Here is a 26,161-nt window from a genome sequence, read left to right on the forward strand (position 1 = left end):
TATATTGGATTTTGACTTGGTGTCACATTTTTTTGGGGGGGGGGCACCTTTTCACTAATTGTATTTAACCCTTTTTCTATATTTATGACTTAATCTTTTCTGTTTCTTTTCTCAATTTCTTTTGATGCATCCTTATAGGCCATTTTGAACATTTATTTCTCTGTTTTGCCTTTTAAATGTAATTTAAAATGACTTATTGCAAAATTAGTTATTAATCTTACCAGCAAAACATAATATATATATATATACATGTTTACAATAATGAAAACATCAAGATGTAATTTTAAAATCTCTTATTTCACTATACTTTGCTTCTTAGGAGACAGACATTGTTTTTAAAGTGGTCTTGAGCCAATAGTTCTCCAGGCTTTCTGGCGGTCTGAGTTTTTGGTCGGAGATTTGAGAGGCATAAAATTTTTGCACCAGCAAGATGATTCCCAACGAGGTTTTGGTCAAAAGCTTGGCTTATCTCAGCATTGTTGTGCAGTGTGTTCTTAAATAACGTAATGAGAAAACTGACTTCCCACTTCTTCTTTTGTGGGGAACAAAAGAAGTAGCAAGCCTAAAAACTATCAACCGCAGATGAACAATATCTGAAAAAATGTCTAATACCGGACACGCCTGAGACATGCATCTGGCCTTTGAGCTGCTCAATCTACTGTTCACTGAAGCCTCATCAGAAATGGTCTCCATAGAAGTGTGGCTGTGAAGAAGCCATTCTTAAGGAAGGGAAATGGGGAGAAAAGGCTGGGGTATGCCACATTACACAAGAACTGAAATGAAAGTGGAAATTCTTTAGGTTTAAATCAATATGTGCCGAGGTCGTCACTGTATATGACAGTGTGTGTATACAGCCATCTATAAAACACAGTGACAGCTCTGTCGTGGTTTCCGTCAAAGGTTTTGGAGATCTAGTCAAATTTGATGGAATTTACATCTGTAAAGTGTGACTATCCAGGCCTGGATAGAAAAACGCACAGTGGAACACATTCATGGATTGGCCTCCCCGAGGCCGGATTTCAATATTATAGAAGCAGTGTGGGATCATCTTGATAGAGAACAGAAGGCATCCAATATCCAAAGAAGAGCTTTAAGATTGTAAAAGGACATTCAAAGAAATTACAGGAAAGCTTGTCTAAGAGTTCAGGCTGTGTGAAGAATAAAGGTGGTCATACCAAATATGATGCTGTTTTTGCCCTTGTTTTTACTTAAATGCATGTTTGCACATTTCAGTAAATCCCATTTCCCACTTTTCCAGCAAAATATAGACTCAAGACTCAGTATTGTACATTGAAAGTACAAAGAGAAACATCTAAAGTGAAGAAAATTATGGAGTACACGACACCGGTTTTCTTTCTTCAAGTTTTATTTCCATTATGATTTTATTCAAAGAACTGGATAAATAGCACAAAAGTGCAAAACCCAGCATAATGGACAACTCTCACATAAAGTAAATACAGCACCTTTTCAGCATCACTAAAATATTCTCAATATCCAGAAGTAATAAATACTGAATTTACCAAGATGTTCAGTCTTCATTTACAAAACACAAAGACAACACACAATAGAGTTTTGTGTCATACCAAACTTTTTTTGGAACTGTAATCTTTTTGTTTCACAATTTGCATACTTGCACATACAAACATCTACAGTTTCTACACACAGTACACTGAATCTTGAATTGAACTCACACTTAGAGTAGAACTTTTTATCAGATAATAAAACAGCTCAGAGTCAAACTAAAGAAAGCAAACGGAAACGCCATCGCTCCAACTACAGTGATGGATCCTTGCAGTTCTCTGCAGATGCGGGAGGTGTTTCTCCCGCACTTTTTAAAAGACTGCCGTCATTAAGGGGAAGTCTTATCAGGCTGGTGTTTGCTTTATTTTGACCGCACCCAATATCACTGCCTTCCTTTATGGATAAAACTCAAACCAGCAACTCTTGTTATAGTTTATACATGTATATCTATATATATATATATTTATTTATATTTATATGTATATAGAATGAAATTCTACACGTAGCAACATTAATCCGTAAACTTTTACAGTTTGGACAGGAGCTTCAAGTTGACAGAGGGCGCTCTTTTGATGAGTTTAAACCCGTGGTCCTTTTGAGTTTGACTTGATTCCCCTTTAATATAGACTCACATAAACAAACAAATTTAAGTCAAATTACACTTTTCATGCACTTCACATTGAAAGTGTACTTCCCTTTCCAGCCAACGCTTATCTTCAAGATCACAAGCAACCTCCTCAGAAATTCAAGCATGTATATTCACATATATATAATAAAAACAAAAACAGTTACCTGGGTCCAAGGTAAACAAGGAACACAGTCACCACTAACTCACTTTCAGAACACATACCCAAGTTTCACCAGTTTTCACCCCACTTTGATTAAGAACAATCACTGCAAGCAACAAATCTATGTCATCATACGACAATGAAAACACTAGTTCTTGCTTTGGACAAAAACAGCTGGCATACAGGACGTCCAAGAAAGTCAGACAATACGATAACGAACATGCGTCACGGTCGTTTGAATACAGAAGGTTTAGGGGGTGAAGCCGTCTTTATGAATTTAAGATGCATTCCCTTTCTCTTTTTTTTCTGCTTTTCTGCGTGTTTCTAAAACTGAGGAGCAGACCGTGTGTTATTTCTGGCTGCCTTTCAAGGGACTTGTTTCAAAGGCTGTGTCAGCAAAAGAGCACCCGAGTCTGTTATGAAGAACGACACACTGATTTCTACACTGCATATATAGGTCTTTTTTTTTTCTTTTCATAGTGTAAATATATTCCGTGGTCCCCAACTGAGCTGTAATCATCACAGGGATGAAAACAGAATCGCAACAGAAAAAAGTAGAAAAATATGTGACAGACGATTTAGTCAGACGCACACATACATACATCCAAACAGTCTTTCCAACAGGAACAAGACGGGACAAATCTGTTCATTAAACACATACATCTTTGTACACAAACAGCAAACAACGGAGGGGTGTACTACAAAGGAAGTTAAACATAGCTAGGCTTTCTTTGGCTTAAGCCCCAGCTGGAGATAATGTGTATCATGATGGAGGTTATCAACTTTCTCTGGTAAGATGGGCTTTCCGCTTGGTGCTCTTTGTGCACTCATAAATATAAAAATGGGGGTTTTACAGGTACAGCTCTTCTTCTGCACAAAATGATCCCTATGAGTGTCCCCCCTACTCCAATCATAAACGTTATCAGATCATTATGACAAACTGATGAAAAGAAATCTATAAAGTGCATACGAAATAAGACAGTAAAATGCAACACTGTTGCAACAAAGACAATAAATTAATGACATAATTAATATTTTAATTCTAATTTATTATTTCATAGCTTAGTGTGCTCTCAATGGTGCTGTTCCTTTTAAGGTGATGGTAACACGTTACTGTCAATGCAACGTACAGCGTGTGCTTCATTCTGTGGTTTTAGTAAGCTACAGCTTAACAAACCTTACTTATCAAATATATTCCCCCAGCAGAGAATCTATGACACTTAAAACATGCTGTGAATTAAAAAAAAAAAAACATTTAAAAATCAGAGAAAACATGGAGCTTCAGCATAACTTACCACGGTGATATAACCAGGTAGTGAGACACGGATAAAAGTGGGACAGAAAACTCTGACTTTTAGCTTGCTAGCTTGCTAATCTGCTAATCTCGCCCTGACCTTGTAGTACACCCCTCAGGTATGATCCTCAGCATGTAGATTTGAAGAAAGATTTCAAAGAAATAGATTTTAGAGATGGTATCATTTGCATTCTTTAGTGAGAAGATAATGTTCTCATGTCTTTATATGCTGAATATGAAGCTACAGCTGACAGGCAGTTAGCTTAGCTTAGCTTAGTTTAACAGGAGAAACAGCAGAGCCAGTGTAGCTGTTCCCCATCATGTCCAGGCTTTATGCTAAGCTAAGCTACCAGAAGTGAACAAGGGTATTTGTTTACTATAGAGGGGGCTGATAACAGCACTAACACACACATACACACACACATACACACAATCCAGAGGACGTTTTTCGGTCAAAATGTCACACTCTCTCACTGATTGTCAGCACACAAATAGTACACAAAATGCTGTCATATGTTTACAGAATGAAGGTGTACACAATCAACTTTGCTTTAAGGGTGATTCTGATTCTTGTGATGAGATCACAGCAGGTTTTTACATTTAAACTGAGAGCCTGCGTACCCTTAAAGACGACAGAAATAAAAACGAGTTACAAATTTCCATCTTTTCCCAGCGGGAATGGACGCAGTGAAGGAATGTCTGAACGGGAGCCCTTAAAATAAAATTATATTCTTGTTTCTCTTGCCACACTGCCTAATTGATCACTTTTTTTTAAACAGCTTTTCCCATTTGATTTGTGCTTATGAATATGATGCAGTTTTTTTCGGGTAAATGAAGACTGCTTTGTTTGCGTGTTTTGATCCCCAACAAAAAAAAATACAGCAAACAAAAGAACTAAATCAGTCTCCTTTCGTTGTTTCGACTTCAAGAATTAGCTTTCTCATTCAGTCAGATAACTTATGTTCGGACTAATTCTCATATGGATTGGAGGTGAACTACACTACATGTACAATAAGGATAACAGGGATCTAAATTCTTAAAAGCCAGGGTTTTGGTTCATATGTTGCTTTTCCTTTAGAGCGGATGAATAAGATAATAATAATGGAGATATATTTGATTTTACCACAGGCCTGATTGCTTTATCCTGAAGGGATCATGAAGAAAAAAATAAAGAAAAATGAAATTATTACTACAATGTTGATTCCTGTCCTTGCATTTGGATTACATGTAAAAGATCACCGGTTGAGACCCGGAGGAGACACAAACCCAGCCTCAGCATCCGGTGTAAAATCTGTGCCAGATCAAACATGCAGATCCATCTGGTGTGGGAAACAAGGGAGCCGCCGAAAGTACCGCACAAACATTGTGCTGTTCATTAGTTATCTGAACAAGCCTTAACCAGACTTGCGTGCTTTAACCAGGCATTAGCACTGGGAAGATGCTTTTGTGGCAGGATACTGTGGGTGTTTACATGGAGATTTCAGGCTAGTTTTTACAATAGTTACACCTCTAAGGTACCTTGATAATGTGTGGCCGCACTGCTTATTCAAACCGCTGCTGGACAAGTAAAATTCCCACTGACGCAAATGACACTGTCATTTGCATGAAACACTGAGATGTAAATGAATAAATCAGAGTACAAACAAAAACATGCACACACACACACACACACACATACACACCACTAATTTAGGCAAATACCACAAGTATCTGCTCTCACAGTTTAGCACTTGACCAAAATCCGTCCCACAGACGTTCCTCGAGAACATCATCAAACTGCCACACGACACGGAGGGAAAACATCAGTTTTGACAGCAAACACCGAGGAACTGGATCAAACTATTCCCATTTACAACAGAGAATCCTGTGAAATGCGTCTTCGCCTGCCTGCGTTTCGAGGCTCTGAGCAGAGGACTGGAATTACTCAGGGAGAGAAAAAGCACCTCGGCTCTCTGTGTCTGAGTAACAGCAGCCTCACTGGAATGTTTTAACAATATTTGGTCGAGAATAACAGCGGTCAGCAGGTCAGGCTTCAGTAGGAGGCAGTGATCGAGGGTCATGGGAGGGTTTTTTTGTTTTTTAACAGAAAATATGTTCACCCTGAAATTCATTTTGAGAACTTTTGCAAGCAAGTCTATAAACAACAGTCTGGATGCAAATGTAAACTGAACTGTTCCAGTAACGTCACAGCACATTAAACAGAGGCACTGTACGCCAGTCACTGAGGTCGAGGACAGACGAGAAAGAAAAACGGAAAACTCACCACATACACCGGCTAAATCATTCTCGTTCCTTCAGAAATGGCTTTTTTAAATCAGTTTCCTCTCATCATGTGATCGTTCTGTGTCACTGAGCATCTGTGGGAGCACATCATCACCCTCTAAGAGTGGCTCTTCCATAAGATATCTGATTCTTTTTCTCAATATTTTGAATACCTGACAAAGCAGCGGAAATTAAGTGATCACAAATATAACATCATCTTTTTCTACCTCTGTGTGTTCTCCTCTTTGAATGATGCAATCCACATTTCAAAGGATTCTGGGCTTACAATGGGGATGGCAGTCTGTTTTTGTTGGTATGTGACAGCAGAGCTGAAGCTCTCAGGGATGTTGTTAGTTGTTAAACGCGTGCGCCAGCTGGACTCTGCTGCCCTCTGCTGGTCGTCGGCTTTACTGCAACACTTGGCCTCTCGTTTCGGGCAACTTTGTGGCAAGGAAACTGCCGGCGGCGAGGGCACCGGCCGCAAATAGGATGGGTACGGCCTTGGTGATGCCCACAAATGACTGGAAGATGCTGATCCCCAGCACGGCCGCCAGTTTACAGAGGGCGTTCAGGAAGCCGAACGCTGTGGTCCTGGAGACAAGAAGAGAGGGACACACAGACAAGCACACACACACACGGTAAGGAGGGTTTTTAACTGTATTTATCACTCACTGCTTCATATTTGACATATTAAGGCCATATTTAAAATAATCAAAGTGAAAAAACTAAAATTTTCTTTCCTCTTTCTCACACAAAACTGGACTTTTATATGAATCCCACGAGGAAATGACATGAGGAGCTTCTAGAGGAGGACTGGCCAACACCAATTCTGCTAATAACTTTTATTGACATAATTTCTAAGTGAAGCCAAGTGGATGAGGGTTTCCAGTCTTGCAGCCCCAGAATCATCTCTCCGATCCCTGCATATGAAGTGGTTTATCTGGCTTCATCAGGTGATGGCCTCCAGCATGCAGTGGCTCGGTTTGTAGCAAAATGTGAAGCGGCAGGAATGAGAACTGGTACCTCCAAATCCACAACCAGGACCCAGGGCAGAGGATGGATGTTAAAAGAAAACATATTATTAAAAACCTTGAATAAATGGTGATCTGAGAAGCATTAAAAAAATTTTTTTTACTACGTTTGATTTGCTTTTCGCTTCATAAAAAATATGGCAGTTCAATATTTTTAATAAAGAGCCAATTCAGATTCAACTTGAGCGAGTGCTTTTAAAAGTGATTCCCAAAGGTCCTTAAAGGGGGATTTAAGTGGCCTATATAGATCTCAAACCTTACTCACACTTTGCCTCGGGTGACCTCACCTTGAGGGTTAAGAGTGTTTTGACCCTTAAATCCTCAATGATTGTAATGACCCACACCTTTTTTCACACCTTGGCTCATGTGATGACCCATACGTTCAGTGAGTCAACAACCCTCAGTATCACTTCCAAAGAGGACAAGCCCCTTCAAAGACCTGGACTCAGCACTGTTTCTTAGAACTGAAGAAGCCTCTTGGATGGGAGGGAAAACATCTTTGCAAACCTAAGGAAGTCTAGCTGCCTTCTTTTTCAAGCTCTCAAGGCTCAAGGCGTGACCTGGATGACTGAGAAACAACACAGATGTGACGCCTCAAACTTTTGCCATCCACAGCAGATTTGTTGGTAAAAATTCAGGTATCACTCAGCAGAAATGAATCCACCTCCATAAAGATCCTTCTCTCTCCACAAAAGAAACTCAAATTCTTATGGGATAACAACCCTGAAATGACACCTCTGGACGGCATTTATAACAACACAAAATGAGTGAAAGTGCAACCAGATGACAGATATTGCACTGTCACAGTATTACTCTCTTTATCAGGAAACAAAAACCTCAGCAGTAGTGGAAACATCTGCTCTCGTGTTACCTTTTATCCGAGGGGTAGAGCTCCACTGTTATCACATCCAGGGCGTTCCACGAGGCGATGCTGATGCCACCAAACAGACATAAGAGGGCGATCATCCCCGACTCGGTGTTTCCAAACATCAGGAAGAAGCAGCTGACACATGATATGACGCTGGACCCGGCTGTGTAAAAAGAGGGAGCAGTAGTTACATTAAACCGAGTCGCCTCTGCACTCATAACTGAATCCTCCACCCAGATTAGACTAACCTACCCAGCATCCTTAACCGCCCAATTTTATCCATTAATAGAGCCGAGACGATGTTGCCAGGCAACACCGCCAGGGTGCCGAGAAAGTTGACAAAGTAGATCATGTAGGCATTGTTGAAGTCGTCGCTGAAGTCGAGCATGCAGCCCTCCTTGTTGTGGAGAAACGTGCTGTTGACCAGTTTGCAGTTGACGAGTCTGTATTTGAATAAATCTGCAGGCGTAAAAGGAAGGAAAAATGTGAGAATGGTTAAATAATTTCATAAATTTGTGAACACCTGTGAGGATCTGTGATTTCCGCTAGGTCAAGAAGCTCTCTTCAGCTGAAAAAAACTCCTCTGCATGTTTCTCCTCTGATTTAAAGAAGAAAAGCTAAGTAAAACATACAACCTTAACTTTTTGTTTCGAGCATAAAAAATATAAAAGATTTACGCCACGTCCCGAAGAATGTCTGACTTCATCGTACCCAAACCAAACCAAATAAAAAGATCAGTTTTCCTCAAACTGGGAAGGAGGGGATTAAATAATCCCTTAGCAAAAGAAGCCAGAACATTACAGCAGCCACCACACAAGCATCTGTTTTTAATAGGGGCAAAACACGAAAGCAGCATCCAGGACAGCATCTCCGATCGTCACAAAAACGACAGCAAAGGTCAGGAGAGAGGCTTCTACATTTCTGAAGAGGACACAGGGGACTAGGTCTGATTTTCCCGATGACAACGCTGAAATGGCTTCCTAACCAATAACAGTTTTATTAAACGGAGTCTGCAATAAAAGTGCTGAACGATCGTAAAATTTTAGATGCACAAATGACACAAACATAAAAGAATGCGTTGCTGGCTTCATCGGGGAGAAAGCTACAGCTGCCGTAAAAGCTGCAGAAGAACTGAAGCCGAATAAATCTGCCACAGCTTGAGACGGATAGCCGCAGTATGCTAGCAGAGAAACTGTTTCTCTTTAGTTTCTCAGATGTGTTTCCCAGGTCTGAATGTGACGTGCTGATTTAAAGCACAATCGGAAATCCAAACCACACGCGGCTCAGTTGCTTTTTAAACGATTTGGTCTCCGCACACGGGGAATTTCTGGTTCTGATCAGCCATTCAGCACATTCTTACATCTGTTTTATTCTTACTGACAGGGCGCTGTTGGACAGACAGCCCGATCACTCGCACCGTGTCATGCCTTTTGTTTTGACTTTAAGATGAAATGAAAGCATTTCTCACATAATGTATCTCTTATAGATAGATAGATAGATAGATAGATAGATAGATAGATAGATAGATACCACTTCCTAAATGCTTCCACTTTGCTTTGTCTTTATAGAGCCTCATTCTCTCACAGCCTGCATGTTTAGATGCTTGATTTTATACACCTGTGGCAACAAGATTAAAAACACCTGAATTCAAAGATTAAGAGGTGTGGCCCAATACTTTTGTCCACGTAGTGCAGGGGTCCCCAACTCCAGGCCTCGAGAGCCGGTGTCCTGCAGGTTTTAGATGTGTCCTTGGTCCAACACAGCTGATTCAAATGGCTAAATGACCTCCTTAACATGTCCTGAAGTTCTCCAGAGGCCTGGTAACGAACTAATCATGTGACTCAGGTGTGTTGACCCACGGTTATATCTAAAACCTGCAGGACACCAGCCCTCGAGGCCTGGAGTTGGAGCCCCCTCACGTAGTGCATGACGTTTATCTGCTACGTACCTACGGAAAGCCTTGGAAAGCAAATGTATCATGTTCATTAGTGCTCCTGCGCACCAGGAGTCATATTTACCTGTGTTATAAAACAAGCTGGCAATGAAGGTGCAGTTTCTAAAGAAGGTGTGTGTGGATGTGATGTCCTCAAAGTAGCACTCTTCAAACACAGAGTCTTCAAAAACCATGGACTTCATCTTCAGGTTAAGGAATCTGTGATCAGGAACATTTTTTTATTGCATATTTTAAAAATCAATATTCTCTACTTTGGCATCAAAGTAATTAATGTTGCCCTGAAACAAAAATTACTTGTCGTTGAAGTAGTATCCTTGGCGATGCACTTGGTTTTCCAAGGTGAAGTTAAACGTGACGTGCTCCACTCGCTCCTTAGTGAAGGTCTTCGTGCGCGATTCATATTCCTGCTTCTGGATGTACTTGATCATGTCCGGAAACCACACAGTTAGACCGTAGTAGCTGGAAAGTTGTGGGAGTCAAGAGAGATTAAATAAGCCCCAAATGGAGCGCGAGACACAGCAGACAGCAAGGAGGTTTTTTTGTTTTTTAGATTACCTGAACGACATAGAAAACCAAACAGCCATGAGCATGAAGGTCGTCCGCTTATACTCTGGCCTGAAGCAGGCAAGGATGTTATTCCGTATCTGCAACACGGAGAAACACAAGAGCAAAGCTCATGAACAAAAAACCTGAAAGCGACATGACAGTGGCTTCCACATGAAACACGAAAACGCTGCTTCAACTCTCTCATTGTTCAAACTTTTTCTTGTAGTGGGCATTAAGCAGGCATTAAGCAGCAGCGTGTAGGCGTGTGTGTGCGTAGGAGAACGTAGGCTGCGTGCAAATTCAAATCAGGCAAACAGCCTGGTGAAGGGTTTTTTTGCCCAGAGCAAAAAAGCCCAGTGCAACAACATGCTGCTGAAGTTTAAACACATCAAAGCCAAAAAATCCACACAATACCTCAAAAATGCATCATCTTTGTGTGCCGAGTGTTTTTATTACAGAACTTAAATTTGGGAGAAACTCTGCAGGCGGACAGGTCAATAAATGCTCACGCAAGTAGCTTATTATCCCTTTAATATACTCAAAAAAAATCAAAGACAAACTAAAGGAAAAGACATAATATTTTAGCTACACTTGGATTTACTTCCACCTGTGCTTGCATGCATATTGCTTTCATCCACTGGGGCGTTTTAATGCCAGCCCTGAGTTGTAAAACACCTCAGCTTCAGCACTCTTGAAAATAACTGTAATTTTGAGGAAGCTGTGATCTTGGGTGGGTGCCGGAGGGGGCTTTTTTATTTCACACTGTTAAAGCTTGGCCCCTTAGTTACTGCTTTTGTTCACAACATCCAAAATACCAAATTTCCTGGTTACTCCAAAAAAAAAAAAAAAACCCCAACCAGTGTAGAAGAACAACATTTCCAGGTTGGATAAAATGTATGTAAACTGTATTTTTTAATTAACTTTACTCACCTGTTGGGAGAGGCTCATAATCTTCAGTCTGTAGCGCTGCCAAGCAGGTGTGTCGGTGCCAACATCCACCAGCTCATCCATCTGCTTCACAGTTTTGATTGTTGTGACCTTGGACCAAAGTCGCAAAAGTCAAATTAGAGATGACTTTGGCTCAAACATTATGTAACTACTGCAAGAGACTTTCTGAAAAAGAGGCTCTGAAAGTCACCACCAGATGTTACAGAGATATTGACTGTAATAACATGTATTGTTATTCATAAGCCTGATGAACATCTCTGTAATGGGGAAAGCACCTTTAAATGGACTGGGAGCTGTTACAACAATGTATTTATTCTGTTCCTGTTCTCATGACTTGTTTAACCAAAATACATACTGTGGGAAATCACACATTTGTATGATTTGCGGGTTGTTTGTTTGTTTTGTTCAAGATTTTAATAGGTTTGATCTCAACAGGAAGTAAAGAAGCAAATCCTTGGAGCTTATGTCGAAGGTGATTTACAAGTAGTTCAAAATATTTGTAATAACGTAAAGTTTTGTCCATCAAACATCAACTGAAACCAAATACTGCAGTTCCTCAAATAGCCACTAGAGGCTCACTCCCGTTTCCCTTAGACCAGCGCGCGCCCCCTCCAACCACACACACCCATATTTTGTTTTCAAACTCCATTGCAGTTTATTCCACACCCCACAATAGAATAAACCACGAAACAAACTATCTTTATGGTGTAATTATTTTAGTTGTTTTTTATTTTACTGTTTAAAAATATTCAACACTGGTATCAAAACATTTTTCAAAAAAATGTCTCTCTGTGCAAAATGGGTTTAAAAACATAAACAACTGTGGGATAATGTTTGTCCGTGATTTGAACCGGGGGAACAAATTGTGGCAGGATCAGCCTGATATTATTTGTATCCCCACTGTAAATTTACTGTATAAAGAGCTAACATCGCCAAAATTTCATTATAAGAAGTGTTTGTGAACTAAAAATCAAGAATGTGGGATACTGTTTGTCCGTGATTTGGACAGCCCAGCGCCTGCTCCCTGAGCAGGGGAAACAAATTCTTTCGGGGATACCTACCTTTGCACCGCCGTTGTGCAGGTGAAGCCAAAGGCAAGATATGCTTCATCATATTTTCTAGTCTTTAGCTTGGAAGGAAGTTGGTTTGCAAGCATATTTGGCAATGGTTCATCCTCTGCTTTGTGTTTGTGTGGGAGCCCCGTCAAAAAACCTGTCCATTATGCTAGCAGTGTCCCAGCATTATTTTATTTATTTATTTATTTTATTCATATCTCGCCACCCCCCTTTAATGGCTCCTTCCCCCCTTTAACAACATGCTAACCCCCCAGGGGGCGTGCCCCCACTTTGGGAACCACTGCCTTAGACCCACATTTGAAAAATGGCCAAGTTTACATTTAAAGTTTGGTACATAAAATACTTTGAACTTATCTACATCCTGTCCTGATGTCCTAATGACCCATCTGCAGTTAAACTGAGAAAAGTGCAACACAAGCCAGAAATTAAGATAATTTTCCTTCAAAGTAAAAGTTGCACCTTATAAAACTTGTTGGCTGTACCCCTGATGTAAACCTTCTCCATGTCCTTTCTGCATTACTCATTATCAAGTTGTACTACAGCTAAGCTAGTAGTCTGCAAGTATTTGCAGACAAACAAGAAAAGCTACAGGTAAACAACCTGTTACCAAGGCAATCACTGAGAGGTTTTTGGTGCAGCATCTTCATTTAAACTGATTTCACCCAGCAAGAGGCAGCAACCGCCAGGAACCACTGCTGACCAGCTGGGTATTTCACATTTCCATAGCAACCAGAGGGTGTATCACATCCAACATGGCGGGCAACTCTTGAGCAGTGTGTGCATGATGTCATGTGACAAACCTCTGACAAACCTGTGTTAATACATCTTCTGCACCGGTTAAATTTGAGGCCACAAACCAGTGGGTGATGTCATAGTGGTTATATCAATCCTTTATATACTCTCTGTGGTTTTCATTGCATCACATAGCAGCAACTTTTTGCACAAGTCATCGGCTCTGATCCAAAGTCAGTGTGTCTTTGATTTTTGTTCAGCTTACTCCAAACTAGGGGCGTAACCCCCAGCAGCCAATGGGTATCTGACCAGAGACCCCGTCTGTTCTCCCTCTCCCACCCTTCCCTCTGCTGTGAGCTATCTGAGAGATTTACATTGCTGTTTTCTCACTGATACTTACAGAAAACACCCTCTCTGGGTATCCCTTTGCTCGCATGTTTGTGTCGTGAACTTGCTTCAGAACCATCCAGCCTTCGTCATGTTTGCCATTCTGTTAAAGATTGCATGGAATTAGTAATAAGAAAAATATCAGCAGCTATTACTGTAAGACAAAGACTTAACTGTTTAAACAAGCACATCTGCTAACCTCTAAGTAAAAGCGTGGGCTCTCTGGCATGGCGTTAAGGGCAGCGATGGCTGCAACTGACGGAAAAGCACACACTAGCACAAACACGCGCCAGCTATGGAACTGATACGCCGAGCCCATCTGGAAACTCCATCCTGCAAGGAAAAAGCAAGCCAACACAAAGAAGTGAGCACACATTTCCGAATAGTTAACCTTCGGTGCAGTGAAAATAACATGTTTTTAAAACTCACTATGAAGCATGTTCTCAAACAGAAATTAGAGGTCAGAGGTCACCCTCAGCGCACGGTTTCTGGGCAGATCACTTTCTAGCAACGTTTTACCCTCAAGCTTTTCAACCCACTGACAAATCTCCAAAAATATTAACATCTTGGTGGGATTGTTCATACGTACATGCATAATAATAATTGTAAAATAAAGAGATTATAATATAATATTTAGAGAGCTTTATTTGTACCTCATAGGTATTTGATGATGCTCAGTCAGCCTGGCCAGAGAAAGTAAGGATCCATAACTATCTGTTTTCTTTACTCTGATCACTGTACTCACCATAATGCGGGATTATAGCCCAGGCCATGGCAGATGCGTATATTCCTCCAATCATCCAGAACATGCAGAGCCAGCTGAGGTGCTCGCCACGCTTCTCTTGGGACAGAAATTCAGAGTAGTACGAGAAGACGATGGGAATCGAACCACCGATTCTGCAAAATTCAGAAAACAACTGAGCCTAGAGGTGAAGTGTTTTTATCAGTGATACTATTTTTGATATGTATATGTGTGTTTAAATACGTAGGCTCTTTCTTCTGTATCATATCAAGAGTTAAGCAACATACTTATGTTATTGTATTTAAAAGTAGAGCAACTGTTTGCAAAACTTTCCAACTCCTGGCTCTCTCCGACCTCGAATGTGCACCAATTGCTGTTTCATTTAGCCACTAAAGCTTTAACAAAACCGGTGCATTACGTGTCTCTGTGCTTGTGTGATTATCATCACTGTGGTGCAAAACAAACTCACAGGAGCTCAGCGGGAAAGCGACTGGTTTGAGCCCAAATGGAAACGATGTCAGGCTTTCAATTTGCCAGTTCACTAAACTTGAGAAACTCTGTTTGAACACTTTGCTACACGTTGTAAAAACTAAATGAATCATCGAAATCAGTTTGTGCTTGTGCGATTTCACTGTTAAAATTACATTTGTGCAGCCAGATAAAAATTAAAACTTTTAAAAGGGAAGGGACTGATACTGGAGCTGTGGCACACCGTGCAGTGAAAAAGTGTTTGCCACCTTCCTGATTTCTCACTTTTTTCCAGTTTTCAAATCATGATGTCATTTATTAAGGGGAAAAACAGTTATCCAAACCTACCCGGCCCTGTGTGAAAAAGTAATTACCCCCTAAACCTAAGAACTGCTTATGCCACCCTTTGCAGCAAGGATGCCAAGTCTTTTACATCATTGTGGAAGAATTTTGTCCCGCTCTTACTCATTTATTTTTTAGCCCATCAGAGGTGGACTTGCTGGTATGTTTCACATCGTTGATGCTTGAGCTTCAGGTACAAAGTTATAGCCGGACATTCTCCTTCAGGATTTTCTGGTAGACAGAAAAATTCATGGTTCCATAAGTTGCCCTGAAGCAACAAAGCAGCCCCAGATCATCGCACTATCACCACTGTGTTTGACAGTTGGTATGATGTTCTTTTTCTGAAATGCTGTTTTAGTTTTATGTCAGACGTAATGTAGCTTGGAGAGTCCCTTGCAGACGTTCCCATAGATGCCATTTTTGCCCAGTCTCTTTCTTGTCACTAAATCATGATCTCTGACTTTAACTGAGGCAACTGGGGCCTGCAGGTCTTCATATGTTGTTATGGGTTCTTTTGTGACCTCCTGGATCCTGTCATCGATGTGCTCTTGATTGGCCAATTTTTGTCAGCTGGGCACTCCTGGGAAGGTTCACCTTGTTTTCTCCATTCATTGTAATGGCTCTCATCATGTTTTACTGGAGTCCCAAAGCCTTAGAAATTGCTTTGTAACCCTTTACAGACTGATAGATGTCAATGATTTTGCTTCTAAGCTGTTTCTTCAGATCGTAGCATGATGAGGTTTAGGTTAACCCTCTAAAACCCAACTTGTCGCTGATATCAGACAGGTGTTTTTTTCAACCTTTTTTCAACATCTGTAACTCCGGAACTATTTGCTCAATTGAAAGAATTCCAACGCTTCCTGGAAGCAGCAACTCGCTGCATTTCAGTGATATTAGGGTCATTAGAGGACGAAGGTTGGTTGAGAGACGAAAGATAGTGAGTGTGATGGAGCTCTACGGACATTTTATGGGGCATTTAGGTTCTTTTTGTCATGTTTTTTATTGTTTGCTTTTGATTTTTACTGTGTGGCTTTCCGTGTTATTTGCTGAGATTTGAATGTGGCATCCTGTCTGGGATTACTCTAATGTTCCTAATATCACTGAAAAAGCACAAAGTTGATGCATTTAGGAACCGCTGGAATTTTTCCATTGCGCCAATGGTTCAGTACAGTTACAGTAGTTTGACCTAAAAACCAAGGGTTTTAATGGGTTAATTGATTTCTTGATTTAGCAGGTAATCAAAGGTAATCAAGGCGGGTGTAGCTAGTTAGTGAAATTAAGCTCAGCTTTCCAAAAAATGTGGTTAATCACAGTTAAAGGGGACATGAAACACTACACATATAAAGGCTAATTTACATCATGGAGCCCTGCTCTCAAAAACTGACATAGATGTAACTCTGTCTGTGAAGCTGGATTTAAGAAATAAGTGCCTAAAGTTTAAGTTTTGAGAACATGTGTACCGCTATCTTGTTTCTGTACAGTACATGATGTCATGTGGTTGTTTGGTTGCGGCTGATAGACTTGGTTAAGTTAGCTAGCTAGTGACAGAACCAATAACTCAGTGGAAAGAAGGGTACTAAAACTAAAAATCTGCGTAAGGGGAACACTTTTGAGCTGCTCCTGTCTGCAACAATGAGTTTTATGTTTAAACCAAGGATATACTGTCCACTTTCTCTATCTGACTCTTTAGCAGCAACTGCTGTTAGCTTGTAATGTTTGGGTTTGTGAAGCACTTTATAAATGAGGACTGTGTAGACGAGAGACTTTGAATTCAACATTTAACAAACATGGGCCGGGTAGGTTCGGGTACATTATTTCCCCTTAATAAATGAAATGATGATTAAAAAAAACAACAACAACAACAAATAAATGCCACCGGCAGAAAAAACAGAAGTATTATTATTATAATTATTTTAATTACCCAACACCCGAAAGGAGGCGGCAAAACAGAAAGGTGCTGTAACCCTGGACAAAGGAGGAGAAGAAGGAGAAGATACTGTTGATAGAGAGAGAGATGAGAAGAGACTGCCGACGGCCTATCCGGTCAGCCAGAGCTCCCCATAGGAAAGCGCCAACCATCATCCCAAAATATACAATAAGACCTGCAGAGAGAGCAAAGGAAATTCAATTGTCAGATTACAAAGACTTGCTGGCTCATGATAACTCTGCTATATCTCAAATCAGATTGATAGTTTGATATTAAACATGGACATTTTTTTTGTTTCACTCCTGAGGGAAAGGCTGGGAAAGGCTGGGAAAACAAGAAAACGTGGAAGTGCCAGTGTGAAGCTGGCTGCAAAAGCGTGTTAATCCCCACAGACTTCCTGATAAAAGATTTAACCACTGTTTCATGACTGTAATCTGAGAGACTGAAAACCTCTTAACCATGTTTGTGCTGATGATGCCTTTGGGGCCATTTTAATGCATTTATCTTTGAAATTATATGACTCTAGTGGGCAATTGTTCTAAAAGACCATCCAAATATGGTCATGTGAGCTCCAAAGAATCAAGATAGTTTCAGTTATGATGCTAAACACCACGCTTTAAACTGACCAACCCAGTGGGTGATGTCATGGTGCGTATGAACATCTTTCATACAGGAACTCCCCAAAAGGTTGGATGCAGTATAAAATGAAGATAAAAACGGAATAGCTAGTTAGGATAATTGGCTGCAGATCAGTAACATGATTGGGTTTAAGACAAGAGGCAGAGTTTCTCAGGTTCAGAATATTGTTCCTAAATGTAAAATTGCTAAGAATTTAAATGTATAGTACCAAATATCATCAAACGATTTAGAGGCTGAAAATGATGCAGGATGCTTCAGGTGCTCAGGCAGAAACAATGCATGGGCTCAGGAATCATTGCCTGTGAACACAGTTCACTGCCCCATCCACAAATGCAGATTAAAACTGTTGTGTAAAGAAGAAGCCATACGTGAACACGACCCAAAGACTCTGCCATCAACTTTGGGCCAAAAATGATTTAAAATAAACTGAAATAAAGTAGAAAACAGTGAAATAAATTACACGAAAACATGGATTCCTCTATTCTGCAGGCTAAAGAGCAGTATAATGTAATCTTAAACAGCACGCTGGATCTATTACAACAGCATTGATTCATAGTAGAAGAGTCTGTGTGCTGATGTGACCTACCATAAAGTCCAGACCTTTCCCCAACACCAAACATTTGGTGGATCAGGAAAGAAACAAAGACGACTGCTGAGCAGCTAGAACCCCATCTGAGACAAAAACGGGACGTTCTACTCCCAAAAATGTGCGAATAAAATGTGAGTTTATGAGATTTGCAAATTATTGCATTCAGTTTTCATTTACATTTCAAACAGCATCCCAACTTCTTTGGAGTGGTGCAGTGTCTGTTAAAGAGGTTAGTTTCAGTCACTCATGGCATCTTTGAAGAGCTCATTGTTGTTAAAACTATTCATTGGATTATTTATTAAAAAATAAAACATAAAACAAAATGTTTTTCATGAAATGTTTAACATATACGTTGCTGCATCCACCGAGCGCTCTGCCTCTCTCTTGCTTCTTTGCTGCTGCATTGCTGTTTCTTTTTTGCATCATTACCCAACATTATCTAAACCAGTCTGGTGGCATGAAACCATTGGCAGGAACCTGTTACTGCATCACTTGTGTGTGTAAATGTTTGTCCTTAAAAAAATGAAGACCCAGTCATTTTAAAAAACAAACAAACAAAAAAAGATTTTTCCACAGAGTCGATACACATCTCACGCTCTGGTGAGTATTTCAAGTATGCTGCATGTGGGTTCGAAAGAACATGTCGCCAAGAGCAACAGTGTGACTCATTGAGGTTTTTAAATAGTTCTTGGCTGAGAAGTAAAGATCATGCCACAGAGGAATGAGTTGTATCAAGCCTTGGATACACAGCCAAGGTTTGTTGACGGGGACTAATGTGTAGATTATTGACAGCACTGTCATTTATAAAACTGATAATAAACCTGCTAAACATGTGCAACAGAAGGAGCAGAGTCTTACCTAGCATGCTTTTGTTGGGTTCAGACAGACACATATCCTTCTCAGCGCTGGGGAGCACAAACCCGACCACAAAGATCTCCACGCCATCAGCCATGAGTGCGAGGCCCAGCACGAAGTACAGGCTCCACTGGAACTTCCCGTGGCCACATTCTTGCAAAATGGTCTCGTACTGTTGGGCCAGCTCCTCTTGGTCCTTCCTCCTCTCAGCCTCGGACACGCTGATATCTCTGAACTGCTGAGCTCCGGCTCCCACCGATCCTGGCCCCCCAGCAAGGCTACCTTTTCCTGAATCAGCCCTGGGAATTCCTTGGTACTCTCCCTCATAGATCTCGTCATCCTCATCATGACCCTCTGTGGAGTCACTGTGGCCGCCCTCATCGTCGTTCGCTGCCTGGCTGTCTCCACGGTAGTAGCCTCCATCCTGACTTCCCTGCATGGGGTAGTCATCGTCATCGTCCTCTTCAAAGCGGCTGTAGGAGCGCTTGCTGTACTCATCGCTCATTCGATCAACTGAGCGGCCCACCTTCTTGGCAGCATGCCGCTTGACTTCTTTGGCAATGTCTTTGGCTCCTTTTATGAAGGCAGTCCGGTTTTGGTAGCCGTCCTCCATGTTAAAGAAGTACAGAAGACGGTCAAAGGTTTAGCTTGAGAGGCCACCTGAACGTGCTGTGGCTTCAGTTTGATCAGGACACCTCAGAGATTTAAAGAGCTGACTCCCAGTTTGCTTGACTGGTTACACGTTGAAGCTGTCTGCAACAAAAGCAAGAATTTACATTGGTTAAAATAACAAGTCAGGCTTGGTAACAAAGCATCTTTAATGGAAAGATGCTTTTGTTAGCAAGGGAATCATCGGGTACTTTCAGTGCATCTATTTATGTTTCCTGGAGGTCCAGAGCCAAGTCTGCTTAAGTGACAACAAAGAAACACAAAATGACGTCAAATGAATTCAAAGATGCTACAAAAAGACACAAAAAACACAAACTCTAGAGAGACTGGCTCACTCATCTCAACATTAAATTCTAACAGGGTCCAGTCCAGTAACATGAACGTTTTAGAGAGAAGTTAAATGTGTGCTTGACCCTCATTAGACTTTTTAGGTACACCTATTCAACCGCTTGTTAAAGCAAATATCTAATTAGCCAATCACATTGCGGCAAATCAAATCCAGATGGTGAAATCAAATCAAGACAAGATGGCCTGCTGAAGTTCAAACTGAGCATCAGATTGAGGAAGAAAGGGGATTTAAGTGCCTCTGAATGTGGCGTGGTTGTTGGCGACAGACGGGCTGTTCTGAGTATTTAAAAATCAGCTGACCTGCTGGGATTTTCTCACACAACCATCTCTAGGGTTTACTGATGATGCTCTCAAAAAGAAAACAGGTGAAATTGCCTTGCTGACGTGAGGGATCAGAGTAGAATGGCCAGACTGCTTCAAGCTGATAGGAAGGCAACAATAACTTCCAATCACACTTCAAACCTTTAAGCTGATGACCTACAGCAGCAGAAGACCACACTGGGTGCCGCTGCTGTCAGCTACGACCAGCACATTGAAACTACAATTCACACAAGCTCATTCAAAGTTTCCCGGATCCATTCTGCCTTGCATTAATGGTTCAGGCTACTGGTGATGTAATGGTTCATGGCACGTTTTTTGCCAACTGGGCTTTGTTTAAATACCATAGCCAACCTGAGGATTGTTGCTGACCAGGTCTGTCCCTTTATGACCACAGTGTACCCATCTTTTGATGGATACTCTGTGGCACACCCTGTCACAGAGCTCAAATCATCTCAGTGAGTTCACTGTACTCAAATGGCCTCCACAGTCACCAGATCTCAATCCAGCAGAGCACCTTTGGGATGTGGTTGAACAGGAGATTCTCAGCATGGATGTGCACCTACAAATCTGCAGCAACTGTGTGATGCTGTCACGTCAATATGGACCAAAATCTCTCTGAGGAATGAAGGCAGATTTGGAGTCCAACCAAGTGTTAGCAAGTTGTACCTAATATAGTGGCCAATGAGTTGATGCTGAAGCAAATGAGCTCGCAGTTTCGCAGTCAGACCCCTCCCATTCTCATCACATTTCATCACCAAGATGATCATCTCACAATTTTTCTATAGTCTGTGGTTAAAGCAGAAGAGTGTGTTTGTGTTCAGCGTGAAACATTAAACAAGATCAAAGTATCATAATTATAAAAATTCTTTCATTTTTATTCGATTTTGTATTGTACTTAATAAATTGTCACAATCACAACCTTTTAACCTTTTTCATTTTAACAGTTTTGAATGTTTCCACAAAGTGTAATGAAAAACTGCTGTTGATGCAGCGTTGTTTTTTACATCTGAGTTTCATAATCCATCTCTGCCTGTCATGTTTTTATCTTTAAACTGCTTCTCTTTTCTTTTATCCACTTAAACCATCTAACCAGCCTGTAATGGTGCCCATCCAGACTACACCTGTTGCCTCTCCATATTCACTCAGTGTGCGTCCTCTGCTGAGTCACAGACAGGCCTGAGCAATAATTACAGGGTTAAACATCAGGCCTTGAAAACAGTGAATCTAATTGATTATTCTTGGTGCACAAATTCCCCGAATGCCTCATCTTATGCTGAAGAGCTGCTCTGTGTGACTATGGCTCAAATGGATCTGACACTATTGTAGAAAAAACCTGAAATCATATAATCTCTAAATGTTCTTTATTTGAAAAAAAGGAAAACATGCAGTTTGGAATGAAGGTGTGATAAAATTGACCAAGCTTGAAATTGAGGGAAAAGAAGCTATAAAACTGATATGTATGTTATTCTTTGCCGAAGTGTCACGTCGCTTTTTGGAAAATGTGCTATTTAAAGAACAATTTTAAAGGTTCGGTTCAGGTGGTCCATATGCTTCTGCAGGGAGACGCTACACGCAGGGTCACTGTGCAATAAAACCACTTGTCACTTTTAATTTATGGCGCAGCGAAAGCACGGACAGACGGTGATGAGACATCAGTGTGATGTCACTTTCTCCCAAAACGAGGTCTGACAGGTAATAACGGGCCTCACAGAGCAGTAAGTGTTTGTCAGTTGTACAGTACACATCGTATACTTCATCAAATACTGGTACATTTACAATTATTTTAATACTTATGAACTAAACCAGTGAAATAAAAATATCATTAAACTATGGCAATGGTAGATTTTTGGTTTGAGGCATAGTTTACATGTGTGTCAGCTACAAAAACCCAAACTATGAGATGCATATAAAAGCATAAAACTCTTACAGCAAAGAATAACAGCTTTTATTTAATTAAAAAATCTCTGTAAATCTTTGCAAGTTACTGCAAATGAATGCAAACGATTTACCAAGCTGTATATAACTGTTTTATAATAATAGCAATAATAATAATAATGATGATAATAATTCTTGAATGATTGCGTTCACACAAATAATCAGAACCAGAAGCAAAACCAGGGGGTTTAAATTACATGAGTAATGATGTCTCGCTGCAAAGCAATGAACCGAGCATTTTGAACATCTTCTTAGCTTATGCAGTTAGGTCCATAGGTTTATGGACATTTACACATAAAAAATATATATTGTTGCTTTTGCAGTCCAGCACAGGTGATGTAAACCAAACAGTCAAGATGTGGGTGTATTGGATCACCTCGTGTTGATATTTTTCCTGCATCATCATATTAAAGTTGGTTTAGGATCAGTGCTGCAGTTGACACGTTAGCTATATTAAAAGCGTTCTTGTTTATATAAAACTCTCTTCTGGAGCAGTTGTTAAGCATCTTAAGTGTTTTTGTCATTAGTTTATACAGTAGATAATAAATATATTAGAAAGCTATATTTGCTGTTGCCACATTTAGGTCACTCCTGTTGGTTTCTTGGTAATAGTTTTTATTAGCATTAGCTAATTTCTTAGCTAATGCTAACATCTTAGTTAATGCTAATTTATTAGTTAATGCTAACTGAATGCTCAAGCCACGTGATTGGTCAGCTGCAATGTTGATCCTGGACCAACATTATTATAATAAAATATTAGTAACACCAACACGAGTGAAGACTTCTACCTTTAACTCAAGGCTTCAATGACATTGTATGAACTGTTGAGGAAGTACGGCTGCTTTTATGCTTCTGAATTTATTTGTGAGGTATATCATCAGTGGTGGTTGTGTAATGTTTTACATATTTGCTTGGCAAGTGAAAGGTCACTGGTTCAATACTGGCATTAGGAAGGGCATCAAGCATTAAAATGTCAAAACCAAACATGCTGCGCTACCTGCTGTGATGACCCTTTTGTGACAAGGCACTAGCTTCTTTACTCTTGATTGACTGATTTAAAATTCACTGTGGGTTAAAAATTTAAAGTTAGGCCCACCTTAAAGCATTTAGTGGATTATTGTTCATTTTGACTGTAATGTGGAAAACATTTTAGAAAAAGTATAGCATGTTGGATTTAGCAAGATATTGAGTTAAAGACTGAGACTGATAAGGAAAACGTTAACTGAGAGCGAAAGTTCAGTAAACACACTTAAATGCAATTTTGAATTCTTTTTGTAATGAGAGTCGCCCCCTGCTGGCCACTAGAAAACATGCAGCTTCAAGTTTTCACTTTTCAGACCAGAACGCTAGGTCCATCTTTTGTATACAGTCTGTGAATGCTCTGAGCTATTTTCATCTATGGCATTCAGTCGTCATTTCTTATCACCAAGGACAGAGTCAGAAATCGTAGTAGGTGGCAAAAGGAAAGCTGTTAATGGAGCTTTAACCTTGGCATGCAAATCAGCTCAAGATTACCATTAATTAGTGGGAAAACAAAGAAAAAAACATTTATGTTTATGCCAGCATCTGTAGCATCTGTCCTGGATGTTATAATCACACACTGTTGATTTGTTTATTCTAAATTTCATTCAGAAGATAATTTCCCGTCAGAAGGCAGCAGATCCATCACTGTCAGCATGACGAACAGATTTACTGGCACTGATCAAAGGAACCCTACCAGGCCTGGTCAGCCAGGCTAAACTGTAGGACTCTAACCTAATAATATCCTGAATGTGCACATTCACAGCCCATAATCTCTATGCACTTTAAGAAAAAGCATGCGTGCCTGAATGTCAGTAAGACCAACACACTGAAATCAAGCAACAAAATCACAAAAATGCTTCACTTTATTATGAGGCTTTTTTGCAACCGTGCTGGACCTGCGCAGATGTTTTTACTTGGTTTGACCTTTTCTCGGGACACTGAGCGTCATCAATACCTCTTTATAGTCACATCATTCCACAGCCTCCTGATAGAAGGAAAAAGCAACACTGTCACCGATAGCATTAATATTGCCTCGGGTGTAATGCCTGCCGAGAGATAGAGAGAGCAAAGAACTAAATGAGATCCCTACGGGAAGATTTAAAAAGATTTGCTTAGTGCTAAAAAAAACAAAACAAAAAAACTTCTAAAATAGTAAGGTTCTGGGGATTATAGATGAGACCCCTGAAAAACTAACAGTCTGTGTAGATAAATTCTGTATAGATAGATAGATAGATAGATAGATAGATGCAACAGGTACTTCTTTCTGTGTTTTTTCCATTAAGAAACCAAAGAGTAAATGCAAAGACTGGTCTGACGCAAACAAAAGCTTCGAGGCCACTTTCGTCTCTCATTTCCTCACTGTTGTCAACTTGACAGCCTCTCTACAGCTCACACAGCCTGCAACACACAGGCCTGTCACTGGAGGGAAGAGGAAGGCCTGAGGATGAGGAGGATGTCTTTGTATTGCTTACTGCTCTCTGAAGCTCTTCATTATTTATTTAGTTATTTATTTTAATTCCCTCATTCCAAAACCAGTCAGCAGCTGTTTATCACTTCATTGCAAGACCACGCAGGGCAGATAGTCATCAGCATCTCCTGCAGGGTTGTCCAAGGGAGATTTCAGCCAGCCTCCTATGTGGTGATAATTCTGGACACCTAATAACATGGCTTCAACGACAGTCAAACGAGATCCCCAAAATCGCTCCTGCAGCCCTGATATTCTCCTCTCACGGCCTGTTCCCAAGAGTGTCAGCCTGTCAGATCTGTACTGTGCTGTCCTGGTTTCACGATTTGTATATTTCACAATGTGGATACATGCCTCCGATTAAACATGGTGCGGTCGTAAATGTCTTCATTTATAATAAGCCGTAAAAAGGGCCTTGTCGTCAAAAGGGCCAATTTGTACAGCCCTACAAATGCGGATGGATTATAACTATAAATCTGTTACAGAAACCAGCCGATTGTCTCTTCGCTTGCGTCCTGACATATGCCCCCATTCTTAGAAATCACACTGCCATCGGCTTGTCACGACTTGGATTAGATTATAGGGCCAAGTCTCGATTCACAAAATCGATCCTAATTGCTGTGTGAAGCAAACACACCCATCGCCCCCCTCTCTTCATGTTTTAATGCAAACAAAAAAAGAAAGAAAGAAAGAAAAGAAGAGGGAGAGGGGGAAAAAATCAGCGCCATCAGCCACTAACAGCTAATTAATTTCACCTCACCTTAAATCCTTCGATGCCAGGGTCCCTCTTCTGCTTGGAGATGGTGGTGATGAAGGATGAGGAGGAGGAGGATGAGGATGGTGATGCGTACGAGGCTGTCGCTGTGAGCCGAGTGGTGACGATGATGGTGGTGGTGCTGCTGCTGCTGCGCGGTTTGGAGACGGAGAGGAGAAGCCCACGCCATCCACACACACTCACAAGAGTGATGCTCAGAGGTTCCCCTCCCCCACGCGAAACCCCTCACACCCCCACACGCCCCCCTCCTCACGAGCGCATTTAAACGCCCCTCGTCGATATGGAGCGCAAATTGGCGCAAATTGTTGCGCACAATCTGCGCACACACTTTCGCCAGCTTTACGTAAGACTGCGTTTAACGAGCAGATTTTACACCGTGGGGCTGGAGACTGTTCCTGCGTGATTAGGATTTCTCTGTATGCAGCAAATTAGACTCGACCATCTGCTTTTTAAATATGCATCATTGTCTGTACACATATCAATATCGCACACGTGCCAGTGCACCTGACTCCTCTGTTGCCATGCCGACCACTCGCGTATCCCTGAGTGCATCAAGAACTGCTAGGAGACCTGAGCCCTCTCGATCAGCCTCCGAGGCTCAAAGAAAAACAGAAATGTGGTATGGACATAAGACATCTAAATGTTTCTATTTGTGT

At 40.8% G+C, this 26,161-nt stretch overlaps 1 protein-coding gene across 3 annotated transcripts; it reads right to left on the minus strand.

The window, feature by feature from the left end:
* Positions 1–1,348: 1,348 nt before the first annotated feature.
* On the minus strand, positions 1,349–25,707 carry LOC100690640 (synaptic vesicle glycoprotein 2A). Of its 3 annotated transcripts, none has more exons than XM_019350586.2 (13): positions 25,491–25,707; positions 18,973–19,718; positions 16,881–17,061; positions 14,153–14,304; positions 13,607–13,740; positions 13,421–13,510; positions 11,195–11,302; positions 10,274–10,362; positions 10,013–10,177; positions 9,783–9,916; positions 8,017–8,223; positions 7,768–7,927; positions 6,273–6,456 (listed from the first exon to the last, which is right to left on the minus strand). In XM_019350586.2, the coding sequence occupies exons 2-13, from the start codon at positions 19,580–19,582 to the stop codon at positions 6,273–6,275; spliced, it is 2,214 nt and encodes a 737-aa protein (XP_019206131.1). In that variant the 5' UTR covers positions 19,583–19,718; positions 25,491–25,707. The 3 variants fall into 3 exon arrangements, with proteins under 3 accessions (XP_025758185.1, XP_019206131.1, XP_003444154.1); XM_003444106.5 differs by having other exon boundaries at positions 18,973–19,722; XM_025902400.1 differs by lacking the exon at positions 25,491–25,707 and having other exon boundaries at positions 1,349–6,456; positions 18,973–19,582.
* Positions 25,708–26,161: the final 454 nt, after the last annotated feature.

This window comes from Oreochromis niloticus, linkage group LG22 (genome assembly GCF_001858045.2).
Source record: "Oreochromis niloticus isolate F11D_XX linkage group LG22, O_niloticus_UMD_NMBU, whole genome shotgun sequence".
NCBI classification, from domain to species: domain Eukaryota; kingdom Metazoa; phylum Chordata; class Actinopteri; order Cichliformes; family Cichlidae; genus Oreochromis; species Oreochromis niloticus.